General features: G+C 33.8%; 1 protein-coding gene across 1 annotated transcript; it reads left to right on the forward strand.

The window, feature by feature from the left end:
• Positions 1-12255: 12255 nt before the first annotated feature.
• Positions 12256-13920, forward strand: LOTGIDRAFT_164512 (hypothetical protein; the record flags this gene model as incomplete). The annotated part of the gene is made up of 4 exons (XM_009061019.1): positions 12256-12312; positions 13107-13175; positions 13465-13554; positions 13813-13920. The coding sequence occupies 4 exons, from the start codon at positions 12256-12258 to the stop codon at positions 13918-13920; spliced, it is 324 nt and encodes a 107-aa protein (XP_009059267.1).
• Positions 13921-15099: the final 1179 nt, after the last annotated feature.

The following is a 15099-nucleotide window of genomic DNA, read 5'->3' on the forward strand; positions in this document are numbered from 1 at the left end:
ATTGAAATTGCAAATCTTTTAACTAAATCCGTTTAGATTTTCCTTCAAAATCACAAATTAAATCAATTTGGTTGATAGTACCTTCATGTACATCAGATCGGAGGCAAATGAATTGATGATTAAATGCAGGGACAACTCATAGAATCACGCTTCCTTTCAAAACTAAGCTGATGTTTTTGTGAAAGACATGCTGCGAAATTGTTATATCATTTTCATAATTAAAGCAGTCCATCTTACCTCCACACATCGTTAGTTTTAGAATAATACCGACATAAAAGAAAAGCTAATTACTAGAAATAATATCATTAGCAGATCTCCAACATCCTCACAGAAGACATAACTAATATCTTAATCTAAAGTTCGTCAAGGTTTTATTTAACAATTAAAAGACGAGATTAGTTTTAAAAATATGCTACATTCAAACTTTTTTTAAATCGTTTTTTGGATGACGAATTTGGCTTCACTTCATTGTTTTTTAAGACATCCATCCGAGTACTGTCACTGCTTTTGAATACACCCCAAAACACCAAACTTGTCATACATCTCATACTTGTTTCCTACATTTATGGTGATGATTTCAGAACATTTCGTAAGACCAGAAAAAAAGTGTAACCATTAGCGTGGTTACAAGAAAGGATAAAAGACAGAGGAAGGATGGAAGGGTGGGGTCATGATACGTTCCTTTTTGGGCGTATAAAAATTACTGTTGTTGCAGTAACTAGTATTGTCTTTGACTAAACTACAGTCATAACTGAAGCTACCAAATGTTAAGATGAAGCTTAAATTCTTTATGATTGAACCGTAATAAAATGAATGTTGACAAAAGGCAATGTATGTTAACGCCTCAAATGCAGAGGATGTTTATATTAGGATTTGTAAGTTTGTGTTATGTTTTTAAGATATGATTTTGCTTTGTTGCTAAAATTAATTTGAATGCAGTAAAGATCTTCGTGTGTATATTGACCTAATTTAGAAACCACGGTAAACTTTAAATACTATTATTCTGTAGCAGAATAGGCTTTGTTTTGTCTTTCTAGTCTACCTCTTTCCTACCAAGGTAATCATGCGTGTTTTGGAGAAATGATGAGAACCGAGTAACTAACTCCACCGCCAAATGCCGAGTTTTGTCATGTCATTCAACCGACCAGATCTGAAGATTTCTCAACTACCGAACGAATTAGTCGATTCTGATTGTAGGCCTACTACCAAATGCCTCGACTTCAACAACCACCTAATTTGTGATAAGCTGGAAGCTAACGATTACTTTTCATCTACCAACAGACCAACACATCTCTATATCTCTTGATTTCAAAGCTATTGATTTTATGGACGGTCCGTACCGCTGGATTGGCTTTTTCGTCTTTCTTTATAGTTAACTACTATATTTTTATGAACGCATACTGTGTAATTGTCCTATCATTTCACAACAAAGTAGTCTTACCTTCACACATCGTTTCTTTTAGACATAAAAGAGAGATAAGGGAAGCGCTAATGACCATCTTGATGTATGGCATTACTGGAAATCACACCATTAGCAAATCTGAAACAACCACACAGTAGGGAATTACTGCTATTATTTCACTTGTCGCTCTAGTCCGGAACATCTGCGTCTAATCCAGCCACTGATAGATAGTTAGACAGTTTTCGGATAGAGTAGAGTCAGAAAAGGACCCGTTTTATGGGGGGTTTTCCACACCTTCAGAGACACGTTTTTTTTCTACATATCTACGATTGGGAATTACAGTAACTTTCGTTTTGTTAGTATCACGTCACTCTGTAACCCTTGAACCTTTAGCTGCCCACGTAGTTTTAAATGGCCGACGATGGATCAGTTTCGTTTTAAAAAAAAATCTTTGACAGAACCTCCAACGTGACATAAATTGTAGGGGGGTTATGGTGGTATAACTGAACTGGAAAATAACCATCTTTCCGGATGATATATATTTTGTGTTTGGCGGATTCTATTTAAATAAATAGGTTTAAAACCCCAAACCTTCGAAGGTGCACGAAATCCCCACAAAAAGGGTCTGCAACTGTTATACTGTAATTACATGTTGCAAGAAAATAGAAAGGCGTCATTCTGTCCTTGTCCAGACCTAAAATCAAAATGAAACCAGTGAATAGAATTATCTTGTCAGCTATCCCACACTCTTTTATCTTTTTATTATTTTCTCCGACTATTACTATTTTAGGGATGCTATGGTTTGGCATTTATGTTCGTATATTATGGAACTTGAAGGATACCCTATCATAGTAACGACTATATATACACAGCCTTTTTTTTAATTCTGGTTGGGAGTAATGGGACAACAGATGTTTATCAAATTTCCTATTGATGAGATCAATTTTCGCCAGTGTGATCTCATGAAAGAGATGAGAGAGAGCAGTTAAGATGACTTTAACCTACTGGGACGCGTTCACAAGACAAATCATAAAAAGTGTTGCTGTAATTAACCCAGTTTATCACTTACGTTCTCTATTTCTGTTTTTGTTCGTTATTACAAAATTACATGTACTTCATTAGAATACGGTTTACTGAAAAGAAACGTTCATCTACTATATCCCAGTGCAAGAAAACTAATGGTATGGGCCATTTAGCGACTGATGGTTGTCGTCGCAGCTGTTAGTCAATTTGTTAACAAGATGGTTGGTGCGACTATGTAAATGGATTAAAGGGCATTAAGACTTTGTATATTCGGGTATTCCCCTACATCTTTGTTTGTAAACAGTAACTGCATAACATGTGACGGAAATCTGAAATCCTTCTGGTTGTGGTGAACAATGTTTATACTATAGCTATGTAAAATAATAATCTTAACGGTGCACTTTATTCTTTTCTTAGTATTTAATAAACATTTTGACAATCCCCTGGTATGTTCGTGATTACAATCTGTTATCCATATATTGGATGCACTTTGTGTTGAACAGAACCCTCACGATGTGCATTTACACACTGGATTCGTCTCAATTGAGCTTGTTTTCACAATATTTCTTATCCTATATTGAGTTGATATTTCATTGTTGTATTAAATGTTAAATAGACCTATTACAGTTGGTGCGTAGGAGAAGACGATAAATGGGTGTAACTGAGGTGTAATTATCAAGGACACATGTGAAATTATTGTGTAGAAAGTAAAAGATAGTGTTTGTGATAAGCTTGAATGAGGTGAGAACTGGATTAAGTAAACTACAATCCTAAAATCTGTAATGTTCACCCTATCCTACACGAAACATCACTGCCATAAATAGATTTTCTGTATTCGTCAAGTTGTTGTAGAATTTGACAACATTCATTCTTGATGACCTCATTCCTGTATATAATTAATTAGATTGCTGCTATGTAGAGTTTACATCAAATGTAGTCCAGGTCCTGTAATTTTCATATATTATTTCCTATTTAAAAACACTTTATATTGGAATAAAAGCAACAATCAAAAAGCTAACACGAAATGACGAAATTGGGCTGAATCTAAAGTGAGACAATAATAAAATCATACTATACATTTGAATCAGCGTATACTTATATATCTTGTATAAATAATCTCATGTAATTACAATTTAACACGGTAAATGTAGAATTAGCTAAAAAATTATTAAACTAAGGCTTGGTCAGTCGTCACAAATGACCTTTACTCCTGGGGAATGTACTTCCGCATTCAACAATGTCCTCAATGAATGACAGGTGTGGTAAGGAGCTATCTTTTATTGTCTTTACATAATAAAAAACACTGGACACCACTGATATCCACCTACTCCTTCTTATTACTGGTGCAAGTCACCTAGCGATATCAGAATAGAAGCAAAGATGGAAATTTTGTCAGATCTTTTTAATTTTCAACTGTAGAGTTATGTTATTAACCTGATTAAAGCACAAGGAGACTCGGTGAACTACCAATTCTTATTTCTACTATACCACAGAAATAGACCTACCCAGTAGACTACACCAGAATGACAACCAAACATCCAAACCTGATGCCGAATTTTGAAGAGGAAACGTCTAAAAGAATCAGGGTGGAGACTTTCATCTGTTCGTTAGAAATCTGTTGATCTGGAACTATTTGTACCACATGGTAGTTAATAAAGACTAATTTGACGAAGGTTTACTACAAGGCTATATCATTTATCCAGTCTTATTGCTGGAGAATATAAATGGAATGAAATTGGAAATACGTGTATTTGTTTTAAGGGGAACAGTCGGCATTTTCGGGGATTGATTTGGGTCTTTATTGTGCTTCAATAGTCTTAAGAAGTACTAAAACGCACGAAATCGCAATAATCCCAATAATCAATATGGCATAGTCTCACTTAAAATCGAGTTAATTTTTAACTTTCGATGAGCTGTGAACACTTTTACTGATTATGTAAGCTATGTAATATTTCTGTTTCTGAAACTAAGGTATGATTGGTCTAACGGATAGTGAAGGTGCTCGTTTAAATTTACATCAAAATCATTTTCTTTAACAGAAAAGTTTTCGTAAAATTTTCTTAATCGTCTGGTGTTCCCACTCCATACAACCTATGTTCATTGACGTAAATAAGCATAAGAGAGAAATGAAGTGTTTTGTATTTGGGTCAGGTTAAATGGCGAACAAGTGTTATTAGGCTTAGTTGTTTGATTATCGCTGGTATGTTGAAACGCATCACTTTGATGACACCTGACAATAATATAACACCGTAACAACATAAACACATTGCATAGAAATAATGACACAATTGCGGCGTAATTATTTACAATGTGTCACAATGTTTAAAATGTTTACCTGCGAAACGAAGTCATACTCCAAAGATTTTTATCTCATAACAATTATAGTATTCACATTATCAGATATATACTGCAATAAGTATACCAACTTAAGATGTCCACTCTCCAAAGGGATGTCAAATATTTAAAAATCGGTTCCCTCGTGTCAGTCACGCAGGTAAAATTACTGAGCTTTGTGGAACTTCTCGTCGTTTATAGTGTAATCCCTGTTCTTGTTCACTGGTTGTACATTTGTAGTAAACGGTGACAAAAGAATTAGATAAAAATTCAATTCTTTTGGAAAAAAGGATGGTGATAATGGGAGCACAACCACGATAGTCTTGCGTAAACATTTTTATCTGTTCCAAAATGACTCTCACGACAAATTTCAATTGTAGTGTTCAAATTAATTCTGCGCACAAATTATACAGTAAATAATGACTGACGTTTCAGAATTTAACCCGTTTTAAATGTAAAGGAAATTTTCGCTGTTTTTATCTAAATTCCAACAGTTTAAAACACTAAAATACAAATTTTAACCATGACACACGGTGCGTAAATACTTTTAAAAATTCATTTTGTGATGTATTGATTGACAGCATGCTTCCTCCAGCATTGCCCCGTAAGATTACACATATCCAGTAAACGCAATATGCATATTATGTCTATTATTGTTATTAAGTCAAATATTGCCAGTTGACAAGATATGCCTAATAATGTAAAATATCCAAACATTAAAAAAACGCTTACTGTCTGATCCGTCAAAATGTGCTTATATAGGCATACATATATATAATAACATATATAACGGCAATATAACGATGCATGCATTTCTGTTGCGTCAAAACAAGCTTTAGGCACTGTAATGTTGCAGACTTGTGGTTTTTGTCCCCTCTTATGCCTGCAGTCAGTCGGTGAAACTCTTTGACTCTGTGACATAAAATACACATCTGTCATCAACCAAAAATCAAGGATCACCTAGTTTAAACATGCCCCCAACCTCAACTGATGATGATGATTATAAGATTTTATAAGATTATAAGATATATAAAGTTATAGCTCATCTGATCTATAAAATTCATATTCTATCATCAGTTTTTCACAGTTTATTCCTAGTAACCTAAATTTTAAAGCGCTTTATGTGCGTCTTAAACTGGTTGACCTCTTGACCGTTGCCCTTGGCGCTGAAAACTCGGATATAAGGCCTAATGTAATGTTTATGGCGATTAGTGGAAGTAATAAGCGTGGCCTTATTAGGAATTTGGTAGGTTGTTTCCTAAATATGTAGAAGGTAAAACGGATAGGATTTTCTTGCACCCTGTATCTACATGAATCAAAATGTACTGGAGCACTACAGCCAATAATTCTCTGTTATAACAAGATTTATTACAGAGCGAAATATATGATTGAATAATAGTTTGAAATGGGAAGCTACCCTTCACAGGAAAATATAATTTATTATAACAATATGAACATTCACATTACACATTTGGAATACAGAAACACAAACTGGTCTTTGATGTTCATGTAAAAACAAATGGTTGCATAATGTTAATTGTAAATACAAATGTTGGCATTTCCTGAATAAATTAAAATTCAAATGGCAAGCTTCTTTTGCCTCCGAAATGGGTGTTGCTTTTATGATTGTGAAAGCATTGAGGACATGAAAATAAACAATAAAGTTAAATTTGGGTAGAAATTACAAACAGAATTTTTGTTTGAATGTTAAACGGCATAGTTTTTTATTTTTTGCTCTTTCATTCTTCCATTAAAATTTCATATTCTTTTAAAACGTGAGACAACATGTAGTTTTTAGATCAATTTGTTTACAATGAGTGGTAAAATACTTTCAACCGCCTTTCGCATGTTGTTTAACATAAATTATATCCAGTGGTAGGACAGACATAAGACGATCTTTTAAATTTTTATTAAAATATTTTCATTGTCGATTAACCAAAGTATTTTGAAGCAGGATGAGATGGGGATGGAGACAAGTATAACAAGACACAGAATGTTTCAGACTGTTCAGAGCAATAAAAATAGTTTTGTCCTCGATTGACATCCATTTAAGAGGTCAATAAGAAATGTTTCTCAGTGTAAGTAGATAAATTGACCACCCAGTCAGTTTCTATAACTACCGTCCTGAAATACTGGCACCGTCCTGATCCTCGTGATGCCATTAAACTGTGAAGTGTGGGTTAATATAATATATAAACAATATACAATGCGACACGTTTAGGTAAATGATGTCACGGTTTATAAGTAGTAGTCCTCGACGAGGGTAAATTATTCGAGACCACACGTAGTTCGTATACTGTGGGTCCGTGAAGCCGGCCCATGTTGTAGACCATGACATCCATTTACTGTGTCACTGGGTATATGGAATACGCGAGAGTTGTCCACTAGGTGTCGTATGTTGAATAAAATTACAAAACAAAAGCAGTTCTCCAAGAGTTGCCCCATCAAAGAGATAACGTAATGAGTGTCCTCTGGCAACCTGCAGATATTTTGTGGCAATTCTCAAGTCAAATAACATAAAAGATTCGATTGTTTCATTGAAGCTAGTTCTATGCCCGATATTAAAGAATGTTTACTACATCCTTCTCTTCAATTTGATTCAAATTAGTGTCAAAATAACTCACAATATCATAACAACTTGGGTGTTTTACCTCCAGGAATTATTCCAGTATAAAGACAAAGGTTATGTGTAACACAAACAATCAAATTACTTAAAGTATGCCTAAAATTAACACACGGTTTTCAAATTTTGTTACATAAAAAATGAGTTAATGAGAACCAGAACCAGTGTTAGAAAGTCAAGGTTGAGGATCTTAAAATTCCTGTGTCATGCAAGCGTTTGACGTATTTCAAGTAGTTCCAGTCCGTATATGGTACATATTTTTGACATACGTTTAGCGAGTCACCTGTTGGTTCGGTTTAACATGTTTTATACCACACCAGTAATGTTAGCTTTTTATGCATTCTACATGTGTAATAATGACTGTTTGAGTTAGATCGCTTATAGGGGGGTTATGTATCTAGACTTAACTTCACGAAGGGACTTACCTTGAGATGTGAAAATTTTTCAGTAAAATCAATATACCGCGTCAATCCATTCGACTGCGCCCCCTTTTTAATATGTGGATTCATTATCGTCGAATGTTATTTAATTGGCCAAATACATCCGACTTTGGACTAGTTTTTCTCCACTTTGATAAATGGAACTGAATCCGTGTAGAATATATGACACTTTGGGTAGGGTCGTAACTCGAGGTTTATTTCACGTGTGATATTTTACTTTCTACTTCAAGACCACTTCATTCAGGTGTAAATTGTACTATTTCTTGGAATATTATCAAATTGTTTTTCTGATTGTCTTATTTCTATTCTGATAGTAAGATATGGGGTACACCGAGGGGTGGTGTTTTATCCTTCTCTTATTAATATAAACATAAACAAATTCTTACATATGAAAGTAAAAGTTCTGGATTGCGGCCTAAGGGGCAAAATAAGAAGTGATAGCAATAACATTTCTATGTAATAGACAACTCTTTTCTTTCATTCTCATGCCAGTTATGTCCTACTGATAAGTAACGTTACGTTGGCAATAGTTTACTATTCATAACATATAATATATGCAGAGGCGGTTTAACCTATAGGCAAACTAGGCAGCTTTCTGCCCATGGAAAATTCGGCCCATGGCAAATATTGTAAGTGTAAAAATTATGAAACAGTTCTACTAGGAGCGTGATGTGTGAGAATGGACTAAATTGTTCTAGCCTAATGGTGATGAATGCCGATAACTAGCATACGATTGATGAGCTGACTGATCTGTTCCTGAAAAGATCGCAAACTTCCTGCCATAAAATTGTAATCACACCATGCTCCCTCCCTAAAATGAGAAATTATGCCCTCTACCGTTCGTTTGCCTACGACCCAACAAGTCCAAAATACGCCACTTACATGTAAAGCCTTATACCTGCCTGAACCCAATGATATATTTCATCAATACACTTTTTTTTAATCCATTTAATTATGAATAAGCTGACCACCCCTTTCCATTTTGTACACCCACGCATGCTGCACCACCCGTTAATTGTATTTAAATACCCTTAAATGGTCATCAGGCTAATGTATACGTTGACGAGGTTGGTGGTTTACGTCAACTTTCTCTGTATTCGTTTATCATTTTTCAAATTCCAGGTCTGCACATTTTAATCACACATTATTTTCTAGTGGCCTTGAAAACATTATGGTTGCTTTTAACTACAGAAAACGGTTACTTCCAACTATTGAAGTAATTTCCTTACGGGTTGTGTTGTTTGTTTTTGTAAATAAAAACTACGTATTTGTTTGTGTAAAAAGGGAATTGTAAGCTTTTGAATAATGCGTTTAAAAAGAGAAAATATTTCACCGATATTAGCCGATTATATTTGTCACCATATTCATACTGGATAAATATTTTATGACGCCAAGTGGTCTGAAAACAGAATAATGTCGGGTAATAATAAATCCTTCAAATTTCCTTCTTAAAATCGGAGGATTTCGATTTAAATACGTTTACAAAGCGTGTACGAGTAATCATTCGGATGGGACGAAAACTAAAGGCCCCATTACGTGCTTTTTTTTTTACCCTGGAGGATACTCCAATAGCGAAAAAAAAAACCTGAAATTTTTTTTAAGCATTTTTAAGAGTATGTGCGCAAACGCAGGGCAGAGAATATACAGGCAACTCTCAATAATTTCAACAACAAAAATTCACTTATTTTTTATGTCTCGGGTAGGCTATGTTTTCCATTTCTTTTTTAGGGGGGAATTCGTATTTGTAAGATGTTGCGCCAAAATGCAGGAATTTGGGGACATATTTACTATGTGTGTTTATAGTTTCAGCCTTTCTGGAGAATTGTTCTACATCTGGAATTCCAAGGTCTTTCATGACGTTACTAACATTCTCTGAAATTCTTTGAAAATCTTGTATTAGAATTGTTTTTACCATATATGGAGTGAAATAGTTCTGTATGATTATATATGGACAGGTTCTTATAAAGATAGATTCCAGATCCCATTCCTGTAAAGAGTGTACTTGAGTTAGCTGGTGATGAGAACATAGTCTCATAAATGCACTGGCGCAAATGTTTAACTTGTATAAATGCATAGAAGACTAATGCAGCAGCTGAGAAGATAGGGCAAAACAAATTAAGGTTCTTGAAATAACCCAAGCCATGAAATCACGCAGTTTGCCTCAATGATTCGGAACTCCAGCGCAGACATGATCGCTGTTTCAGTTTGCAAAAAAAAAAATAAAATAAAATAAAAAAGTATGAAATAGAAATGCAGTGGGTGTTCGTAAACTTGGTCCTATGAAGTATCAAAATTAATGCAATACAGCGGCGTTAAAACTCCTACTCATCTAGCTAAAGTGCATTGACCTTGTTGTTCTATTGTTACGTTTCCATTCCAGAAAAAAAGTAGTTTATTCCCAGGAATGGTTCAAAAGCTCAAAGTCTGAGACAAAACAAACATAGGAACAAGACTAGAGTAGAACAGGAATATTATTCTTTCACTAACATCCGATCATAACAACAACTTCTAGACAATATTAAAAGCTTCGTAGACTTTTAAATCTCTTTTGTGTTTTTCTTTGAATAAAAACACTTATATTGACTACGTGGAAGATTGCGGAAAATGAAGGCTGTGCGGCTATGTAACATATAACTTTGTAGAAAAGATATTGCAAATTGCTGATGTATTTGTAATTTTATAAAAGGTTGTACGTGTGGGAAATGTCTCAAACTTTTCTAGCAAAAACTATCTACTTGATTGGTTGTTCTTCGAACACAGCAGGCTATATTTGCATGAATCATGGTTGTATTTTCCGAAAAGAAGGTACCTTTTGTGGAAAAATGGTAATATTTTTTGCAAAGATGAAGTTCGTAATAGCTTGACATTGTGAAAAAGGGTTTGTAGAGAAAAGGGTTACATTCACTGTGTATATGGTATGAGAAAAAGAATGGGTAGCATAGCAAAGTTGTAATATAGAACCCTGATTGTATGTTTAGTAATTAGGTCATTTATATTAAAGAGAGTTTAATTTGTTTGAAACATTGTTGTAAATGTGATGGTAATAGTAATTAAATATCTCTACAATCATAATACTTTTATGATGTTAACATTGTGGTGTGTTTAAGTTGTTTGTAAATATACTTAATTGATGGATGATAACATTTTCTAGTTCCATACAATTTACCAGTTCACGATGCATCATTTTCTATTAGATGTTCAACATGATCGATAACATTAACTCAATTTGATTATTGACAATGTTGACCAACGCATTATTTAAATTTATATCAGTGTTTCAACTCAAGCTTTCTAAAAGATATACCGGTATGCAGTTAGGGAAGAGAGGACATTTGGGAAAACCGATCTTTGTATTATTCGATTTTGCTTAAACTATTGTTGGTGTTGATGATGCGTCGGAAAGTATTGGAATATATATATAAATATCAGTGGTCTCTATAACAAACAAAACTTGGCTATGTCGAGTAAACGATATTAGGATAAAGCTACATTTGGTATATCAACGAATGATTAGTATCATGGAAAACAAGATAGAGCAACATAATATGTTTACTAAGCCGGATATTTTGGATGTTGAAACCATTCTCGAGCCTATAAGCTCTCTCAGCAGATATGTGGCTTTAGTAAAGTTTAAGAATACCACAAAATATCAGTATAAAGTTATAGGAATCGTGTATTTTATTATAGTTCAGATGATCTTCTGGTCCATGATAGTTAAAGATGTTCTGGTTATATTTAGAGCACGAGATTCTGATAGAATTTTACCTGTATTAGCGCTTGTAACTCATGAAGTTGGAATCGTCTACGTTTCACTTACCACTTATTTTACCTTCTCTAAAAATTATGAAGGCTTTGTTCGTTCTTTTAACCACCACCAACGCTTATATGCCCCAATGACACATGGTACAAGACTTGCTTTGATATTAAAACGCCTTAAATGGATTAGCTTTTTTGTATGCCTACTTTCAGCAACGTTTTACATTTCAATTCTATATCTTGGACGAAACGATTTGGAGAAAATAATGTATCCGTTGAATTTCAATGGGATAGAAAACACGGCTATTGCGTTAACGTGCCTTTTCACTCATGGCATGTTTTTATTTGCACACGTCGGTATATTCATTATATTTGCAATAATTGTACTTGCAATGATTTTAAGACTGTTCAATTCTATAAATAAAGATATAAACTTGTTGATAGAAATTCACACGAGGAGAACCGTTAGTGATCAAACTTTCGCGAAATCTATAGAAAAGGTCCGACAAGAGTACATGAGTATTGTGAATATTTTAGAAAATGTCAATTCTTTGCTGGCACACTTGTTATTTAGTGTTATTACATGCCTTGTACCAATTCTATGTTTTGTCCTGTATGGTGTCATCAGAAATATCATTACTTTGTATGAAATACATTTGTTATCAAGTACGGTAATAATGAGTGTAACATGGAATGGTATATTTTTAATTTTCGCATCTATCATCACATTAAAAGTAAGTATTATTGGACATATATATATGTATATAATACCCCCATTCATCAATAATCAGCCGATAAAAGTGTGAAATTTCACATGAACTCTTCCACAATCACATGAAGGATTTGTTGTTTGTGTAACATTTCGAAAATCGAGATCCTCATCTTCACATGTGGCCATACTAGATTTCGGGGAATAGAGGTCTTGATTTTCTCAAATGTGCAGGCCTAGGAAACAAATACTTCATTGAGAAATTGGAATAAACGGTCTGGAACTGCTGGTTGTTTTTCTTCTCTTCTGATCTTCGGTGTTTTGTTTTTAAAAGCATGATTTTGTCTTTGGATATAAAGGTTTGGAATTCTTTCTCACCACCCTTCCATATAACCAAATAATTCAATATGATTTATACATAATTGGCAAAAATCTGTTTACAGACCATTGTTGTCCAAGCAGCTTTCGATGATCTTATTAAGACGGCAAATATTATATAACACGGATAAAAGTTAATTAGTCCATTAGTAATTATCGATAAGTTCCATCATCACACGTTTACTTATTTGTTGCTTAAAGATGTTTTGGAGACATCCCAGAGCTACGACTGTTAACTGGCATTAACTTTTGGTTTCCCGAGTTGAGAACACAATTTGTTTGATAAATACCTAATAAAAAAAAAGAACGTTTTCTTTTTGGATCATAGAATAATAATTGTTTTCTGATTAAATACTAAAAGAAAACTGAATTAAATTTATGTTTGGAAGTTTTATAGGGATGTAGGCCATGACGTTTTTCGAATGTTTCTGTTTATTTCAGGCGCATGAGCCATTGGATACATTACTGAAAGTTGATGTCACATGTATATCAGACCAAGCATATAAATCGGTAGGTAGTTTTCCTGATATTGAATCAGAATCTATTCTGTTTCCATTCGACATTCCTCGGCAGTTTCCATAAAACTTTCATGGTAGACTGTTTCTCGAGTGAAACATGGCCCGACACTGAATTATACAAATTTCGTATCCTACAATCGCAATAATTCTGGAAAAACATGTTATTCTGTAAGGAAGTTTTTTTTTTACATATCTGTATTGAGCACTATTTGAACAGTGAAAATAGTTGTTAATGTCTGTGAATAATTTGTTGTTGTGACTAATTTATCACCATATTATAGATAACAATGTTTGTAAACCGATTAAATGGAAAAACGATTGGATTTCGGATGTATGAAATGTTTACATTGGATGCATCAGCTATATTAATGGTAAGTTGATAATAACACAGAATCAATCTTTCCATATTCAGTACTTAAAATGACTCGAATGTTATACTGATAGGCTACAGTGTTTGAAAGAATTATGAACCTGGCGATAAAAAAACATGTTTAGTTAGTTGCAAATGCTCCAAGCAATAATCTCGAGCGTTCTAGCGAGTTGGTAGGGTTCAACAGTTGTGAAATTTATGGTAATACACATAAGACGACATTTGTTCAATAACCTTTGCATATTTTATCTTATTTCAGCTAATTGGTACATTGGTAACATATGCTGTTGTTATGTTGCAGTTTACAAGTGTTCCTACAACACAACAAAATCTTATGTTAAATCAAACTAATTGTACATGTTGTTAAGTGTATATATTGCCCATTGTGTATGTGAGTCCTTTTTTTAGATCAGTTCTTTCTGATCTATTGATCAAACATAGCAGGTGATTCGATCTATTGATCAAACATAGCCGTTACCTTCGATCTATTTATCACACATAGCTGTAAACTTCGAGCTAATTATCAAATATAACTGTTGATTCGATCTTGTTATCCTACATAGCCATTGGTTCAAACTATTTATCAAACATAGTTGTTGATTCGATCTATTGATCAAACATGGTTGTTGATTCGATCTATTATCTATTACCAAATGTATCAGATGATTCGATTATTTACCAATAATAGCTGTTGATTCGATCTATAGGTCAAACATAGCTGTTTATTTGGTATATTTGTCAAACATAGCTGTTGATTCTATTGACCAAGTATAACTGTTAACAGCTGGGAATTGCAAAGGAGTGTAAACTAAATGATGAGAAATTTCTCTTCAAGAGAAATTTACAAAATTGTGAAACAGGGGAATCAAATTGTACATCTTATTCTCAGTCAGCTGGTGTCGTATGGTTTGAACGTTATGACACGTAGAAATTGGATGCCACTTTTAACAACAAAAACATAACTTTCTTTCATAATTTAACTACAATGGGACACGATCAATTAACAAAAAATCACAAGAATTTCACCTTCTTTATGATGTAAACTTGACCGAGTTGTGCTCTCTTGTTCTACAAAGAGGTACATAATAAGCATACTTTGTCAGTAATGACAACATAAGTTGTGTTTTTGTTGTAGAAATGTTGACATTATATAGAAATATTCAGTGGACAATAATACTGATATATAATAGCCGTGTTTTTAAGTTATTCACCAGAAAAGTAATCATTTATTTGTTTAGAAATACCAGTCTGAAAAATAGAGACCACCTCTTCAATCGGCCGAATTTATCATTGCTGATTTCATAGGCTAATCTTTGAACAGCCACTTTGGTTAATTTCGGATGCTGCAATCCAGCATAAAAAAGAGGGACAGGTGCGGCAATAGTTACAAATAATCAGTTGTCAAACATGACACGTCCACTTATCAAATATTTTCAGTAAACCAAGGGCTGTTATTCAGTAAATGTATGTAGAATCGTACTCAAAGGTTAACTTGCCTGAGATCTTGCAAATCCTACACAACAAATGTTATAAAATTCGGACACAA

Source organism: Lottia gigantea, assembly GCF_000327385.1.
Source record: "Lottia gigantea unplaced genomic scaffold LOTGIsca_45, whole genome shotgun sequence".
NCBI classification, from domain to species: Eukaryota; Metazoa; Mollusca; class Gastropoda; family Lottiidae; genus Lottia; species Lottia gigantea.